Source organism: Lolium rigidum, chromosome 2 (assembly GCF_022539505.1).
Source record: "Lolium rigidum isolate FL_2022 chromosome 2, APGP_CSIRO_Lrig_0.1, whole genome shotgun sequence".
Lineage (NCBI taxonomy): Eukaryota > Viridiplantae > Streptophyta > Magnoliopsida > Poales > Poaceae > Lolium > Lolium rigidum.
Window position 1 is genome coordinate 142,239,353 of NC_061509.1, and position 6,431 is coordinate 142,245,783.

The 6,431-nt window shown below is 52.2% G+C and overlaps 1 protein-coding gene across 2 annotated transcripts; it reads left to right on the forward strand.

The window, feature by feature from the left end:
* Positions 1 to 2,473: 2,473 nt before the first annotated feature.
* On the forward strand, positions 2,474 to 5,997 carry LOC124687372 (protein TRANSPARENT TESTA GLABRA 1-like). 2 transcript variants are annotated; one of them, XM_047221163.1, is made up of 2 exons: positions 2,474 to 3,596; positions 5,554 to 5,997. In XM_047221163.1, the coding sequence occupies exon 1, from the start codon at positions 2,528 to 2,530 to the stop codon at positions 3,590 to 3,592; it is 1,065 nt and encodes a 354-aa protein (XP_047077119.1). In that variant the 5' UTR covers positions 2,474 to 2,527; the 3' UTR covers positions 3,593 to 3,596; positions 5,554 to 5,997. The 2 variants fall into 2 exon arrangements, with proteins under 2 accessions (XP_047077119.1, XP_047077118.1); XM_047221162.1 differs by having other exon boundaries at positions 2,486 to 3,602; positions 5,544 to 5,997.
* Positions 5,998 to 6,431: the final 434 nt, after the last annotated feature.

Below are 6,431 nucleotides of genomic sequence, written 5' to 3' on the forward strand. Positions count from 1 at the left end.
CACAGAGCTAGGGCAAGCCTGTCAGGTCAAGACCCGTCAAATCAGCCTGCAGCAGTTACACGTCAACAATGACGTCATAAACTAGAAGCATTCGAAGGAAGCATGAAAAATCATCGGATAAAGGACTTGAGTCTACGCACGGATTACAAGCATCCGAACCTAGACTCGGGGGCTACTCCCGTCGGGAGCACTGACGTGCACCCGATAAAGAAGACTCGACGAATAAGCGATCGAAGGAAGAAGGTTTGAGTCCGTACCCAGACTCGATAAATACTCCCATCGGGAGGACATGGTGCACACCCGTTAAAAGTTTTTTGCACTCCAGGATCATGCCCGGGGACTTGATTCTGTGTAGGGTAACGTTGTTTTGCCATCGGCAGTTAACTAACAAAAGTTGGGCACGTTACTCATTATCCTTTGCGTAAAGAAAGTATATCTGATGACCTATGAAGATCTACGACAAATTCGGGAGAGGAAAGTATTCGAGTAGAACAACTTGAGTCTACGCACGGATTGCAAGCATCCGTACCTAGACTCGGGGGCTACTCCCATCGGGAGCGCTGACGCGCACCCGATAAAAGAAGGTGAAGCAGACTCAAGATGAACAAGGACAATGAAGGAGAAGAATATCAGGAGAAGACATGCATTAAGTCTCTACCCGAATAATCTTCGGCTAGACACTCGGGGGCTACTGACGTGGGTATTACCCTTCGAGTAACCAGTGTTGCCCTATCCGGTATTGATTAATTGGAGGCCCATGAAGATACCTGAAGGCGTGGTGGGCCGTTAGGTCGGCGTACCAGAAGATTCCTTGACAGACAAGACAAGGAAGTAAACAAACAAGGAAAGATTGGATCTAAACTACTGTAAATCTAGTCGTATTCGGTTAGACCTCTTGAGACCTGGCCTCCTATATAAAGGCCAGGAGAGGGGCTGCCGAAGAACACAATCAATCTTAGCAATCTTAGCCAGGAAAAGCTTAGAGCTAGGTAACCCTAGCAATAGCAATCTCGACTAGATCTCAGCCGAACTATTCGGCACCCCATTGTAACCCATTGTCTTCATAATCAAAGAACAGACAGGCAGGACGTAAGGGTTTTACCTCATCGAGGGCCCCGAACCTGGGTAAATCGCTCTCCCCGCTTGTCTGTAAACCGATGTCTCGTGTCAGCCCACAGGATTCCATCAACCCTAAGCCCCTATCGGAGGGAATTGGTGAGGAGTACCCTCGACAGAGGCGCCGATCCGCCGGACCTGGACGCGGACCTTGACCCTGACGAGGAGGGGGCGCCATCCTCCTCGGCGTTCAGGAACTACCTGTCGACGCGACACGGTAGCCGCTTCCGGCGACGGCACCCCCAAAACTGGGGAGTTTCCACCCTCGATGTGGCGAGCACATTGGCGAGGGTGCGGCCAGGCGCGCTCCACCACCGGCGGTGGCCGGCGTCGTTGTTCCTAGCCGGAGGAGGAGGGACGTCGTAGGCGGCGAGTTCACGCTCATACCTGCGCCGGAAGAAGTCCGTCCAGGCGTCGTAGTTGTCTAGCCAGTAGCGTTGCTCCGCGCGCTGCTCGTCACTGAGAGTGACGAGCACAGCGTCGATCTCCGCCTCCAGGGCGGAGCGTGTTGTCGGCGGCGGCGGGATCGGGACGCCGCCCGCGCTGAGTCGCCATCCTCCCGGCGCGCGGAAGTCTTGCGGCGCCGGGTAGCCCGCCATGTGGAGGAGCCGCCCCTCCCATTGGTGAAGGGAGCGGCGGCCGAAGCCGTTGTTGGACACGCCGTCGTTCGCCGAGCTCGAGAGCGGGGAAGATTGGGGAAGATTGAGGGAGACGGCGGCGTGGTGAATGCGGCCAGGCGCGGTAGTTCGGCGATAAATAGAGGTCGACGCACACGCGTGAAACCGAGACGACGACATTAACTCGCCGCGTGGAAGCTACACGTCCGGTGAAGACTGACTGACGGCAGGCTTTTACAGCGCGCGAAAGACGATGCGATGAGGACGACGATTGGCCTCTCTCGCTGACAAGTTGGGGCCACCAGCCGCGCGGGAAGTTTTCTCGGCGTTTCCCGCGCTTTCGTTTCGTCCGGAGTCCCCGAGCGTTCCCCGGGGGACCGGGGATGACCTGACCTCCCGGATGGATGAAAGTCCAAATCCGAACGAAAACGAGCGTCCGGAGACGCTATTAGTCCGTTTTCGTTCATCTGGATGGATGAAAAACGCTCCTGGAGTCTCCAGGGAGACCGTCGGGGAGACGGCTGGAGATGTTGTTAGGATCATCGAACCTTTATAAGTTTGACCGTTGAACCAACTGACGGTTTCGCCCGTTCTTCGGTGCGCTGCATCCTGAACACAGACCGCATCACCGTCAAGTGTTCAACCCTCGTGCCAAGGCTGCTCGAGGCAAGCGTTGAAAATTTCCTCACCTAAGCCGCCCTCCATTTAGCTCGTGTCACTCCTGGACTCGTGGTGAACAATCGCCCACCGCCACCGGCAAGTCCACCCCCAAATCCACCCCAAAATCCTCCACCATGGACCACCACAAGCTGCCGCCATCCACGGCGGCGGCCGGCGCGGACACGGCGCCGAACCCGCACGCCTTCACCTGCGAGCTCCCGCACTCGATCTACGCGCTCGCCTTCTCCCCCGCCGCGCCGGTCCTCGCCGCCGGCAGCTTCCTCGAGGACCTCCACAACCGGGTCTCCATCCTCACCTTCGACCCCGCCCACCCCTCCGCCGCCTCCTTCCGCGCCATCCCCGCCCTCTCCTTCGACCACCCCTACCCGCCCACCAAGCTCCAGTTCAACCCGCGCGCGGCCTCAACCCCGCTCCTCGCCTCCTCCTCCGACGCGCTCCGCCTCTGGCACGCCCCGCTCGACGACCTCTCCGCCGCCGCCCCGCCCACCGAGCTCCGCTCGGTCCTCGACAACCGCAAGGCCTCGGCCTCCGAGTTCTCCGCGCCCCTCACCTCCTTCGACTGGAACGAGATCGAGCCGCGCCGCATCGGCACCGCCTCCATCGACACCACCTGCACCGTGTGGGACGTCGAGCGCGGCGTCGTCGAGACGCAGCTCATCGCGCACGACAAGGCCGTGCACGACATCGCCTGGGGCGAGGCCGGCGTCTTCGCCTCCGTCTCCGCCGACGGCTCCGTCCGCGTCTTCGACCTCCGCGACAAGGAGCACTCCACCATCGTCTACGAGAGCCCGCGCCCCGACACGCCGCTCCTCAGGCTCGCATGGAACCGATTCGACCTGCGATACATGGCCGCCCTGCTCATGGACAGCAGCGCCGTCGTCGTGCTCGACATACGCGCGCCTGGGGTGCCCGTCGCCGAGCTGCACCGCCACGCCGGCTGCGTCAACGCGGTCGCGTGGGCGCCGCAGGCCCCCAGGCACCTATGCTCCGGAGGGGACGATGGGCAGGCGCTCATCTGGGAGCTGCCCGAGACGCCAGCCGCTGTGCCTGCTGAGGGGATCGATCCGGTTCTCGTTTATGATGCTGGCGCGGAGATTAACCAGCTGCAGTGGGTGGCCGGACACCCTGACTGGATGGGAATTGCCATTGAGAACAAGGTCCAGCTTCTCCGGGTCTGACAACAAGCAGGTTGGTCCCTTTTGTAATTTTTGGTTTCGCAGCTCTAATTCATTTTTGGCCCACTTATTAGAACGAACACTATGTCTCATCCTTAATGCTAACTGAACAAAGATTATGGATCTAGCTTCACCTGGATTGTCAAATCACTTAGAGCATCCCCACTCGTTGGCGCTCCCCACGCCCAAATCCGGCGAAATTTTTGTCCGGATTGGAGGAAGATTTGGCGTGGGGGGCAGTATATTTCCAGTCGTGTGCTCCCCAAGCGGGCGTTTCTCGGGGAAAAAGAGGACGGCTCGGGGAATCCGGACGAAAGAGGAGACACGTGGGCGTGGGCGGTTGGTTTAGCTTCATCCGGAGTCCCCGAGCGCTCCCCGGGGGCCGGGGATGGCATGGGAGTCCGGACGAAAATAGGCTCAAATCCGGATCAAAACGAGGAACCGGGGGCCTGACTGGGCCGTTTTTCGCCGTCCGGATGAAAAAAAGTGGCCGTGGGGGGCTCTGCGGGGAGACGAGTGGAGATGCTCTTAGCACATACAAGACCTATATATGAATCCCTCATTCACTCACCATTGCACTGTTTAGTTGTGCCACTGTCATCTGCACTTCTCTCTGTCTTACTCAGTGCCGAAAACAGGGACAAAAGGGGCGGTATGGCTGTTTCTGTTAATGACTTGAAATTTGGGGAAGAAGAACCGACTGCCTCTTCAACATTTAACAACATGAAATCCATGCCGCTTCTGAGTCCTGACTGTTCAGGTTGGAAGGCATAGATTTGGGAACAAGACATTTCATGGAGGTTCTGAATTGCTAATGGTTCACGAGCCCTAGGTTGTTAATGTATTTTGACCAACACATCTGATAAGATGTTCCTCAAGTGCCCTTCTGTATCCTCCCCCCCACCACTATTAATGCAAAAATGCGGAAATCTGTTACTATCCTTGACAAATAATTAACTACCTGGCAGGCTGGCACATCAGATTCTGGTTATGATTGTTTGTCTAACTTTGCTTATGAAAAAAACATATGATTCAATGAGAAATCTGCTGTATACTTTAATTTGATGGGTGCATACTAATAATGCCTAATCGACAACCATAAGATGCTACATGTGACATACATAAACTCAAATGATGAGAACCAATCTGTTGCACTATAAAACTACTCTCAACAAGATATACTCGACTTCAGCTCCAAAGAGAAGAACTAGTTTATGTAATGAACTCTCATACAAGTAAAATCCAATCTGAAATTCTCCGAGCAACGCAACATAATATCTACTACCTCAGGTCTGATTTAATTGACGTGGCTCTACCTACACGTACATGCTAACTTTGCTTCAACTCCGCGTCAATCTATTCCGGCCGGAGGGAGTAGATGTTTGTACCTCCAACTATTCTTCCAACTCTAAAGGCAAACTGTTTATTCATTTCAGATCAGAACACAGCATGAGAAGTAGACATATCATGTGCGTATCAGTTGTCTATCCTTCCATACTAAGATGTTTTTTTTCCAATCTTTGATTGTTGATATTTTTTTCTGCTTAAATGTCCCTGTAGATGTATTTTCTTTAAGATTCTTAGTTCTGGGAATGGCCCATCTTGTTCTCGTACGGTAACCAATCATATACCTGTTTGCGCACTAAGTTCTTTACAACTGATTTGGACATCTGCCAACTCGTATCTGATACGAATTGCATTTCATTTATCTCTACAATGTTATATCTGTGGATACAGCATACTGCCAAAGTGAGCCGTTGTCTTGTTGACCTACATCACTAGAATGTAACCGTGGCAAATGGTTGTTTTTAACGGGAAACATCAGCCAAACGTTACTGGAAGATTACTCTTTGAGCTGCCAATTATAATCTCAATGTTCTGCAATGTTCTCCCGTATTATGTTTGCAAGATTGATATCTGACATATCTTATGCGAAAACTTACCTTGCATGCAGAACAATTCTGAAGACACTCAATTCAATGGGAGCCGTGGGATTTCAATCTATCTGTTCACACGTGTCTAGTTGTGGCAAACTCTTAGCATATTTGGTACACCATTAACATGGAAGAAGTCATCCTGCCCGCTCTCTCTGGTGAGTTGTATTTTGCTACCAACGAATGATCATGTTGTCTGTATGGACCTGACTACTGTGAGTAGATTGATCTCACTGTGAACATGGAGATATAGTCTATAGCATCTTTTACTGTTAGCAAAGGGATTTGGAGGTTGGCTCTAGTCTTGTAGTCACTCATTGTTAGAGTCTCCCTCTTATCTTCATTATTCTGTTTTTCTTCTTCGATTAACACACTTTCCTGTAATCCTTGTGGTCCGCCGATCATACTCTGGTTGTATATTGTGAAACCACACTTTTGAGATAAATTCCTGTAATCCAAGTATCAGTTCAAATATGTTTTTCAAAATTTTGGAAGTTTGACTTTACTTTGAGAAAAGCGACAACTTGCTGAACGAGAGGGGTATTCAGGTACGTTGCTCTCCTTAGGGTTTTATAGCTGAAAGACAAAATGTAGCCTAAGTGAACTGCCGGTTTGACAAAACAAGGTAAACATAGTGCATTCAATTGGAAAGTGAGAGCTCACAAGTTATAAGTGATAGCCTCAGCTTGTGCTGTACGTTGGATGATCAAATTGTTATTACTAAATCTTTCATGTTTTTACAATGCAAAAGGAAGAACAACATTCATCCATTGGGCCGAACTCCATGGACCTGTAGTAGCAAATTACCACATGTGTCATGTGTGTATGCAAAGTTATAACCCATTTGCTCGTGAGCACCTAGGATATGGGCTGAATTTCATCGGGTTGTGAGCTTAAGAGCATCTCCA

Bases quoted from the DNA above. Each gene is read 5' to 3' on its own strand.
- LOC124687372 (XM_047221163.1), top strand. From the start codon at position 2,528: ATGGACCACCACAAGCTGCCGCCATCCACGGCGGCGGCCGGCGCGGAC.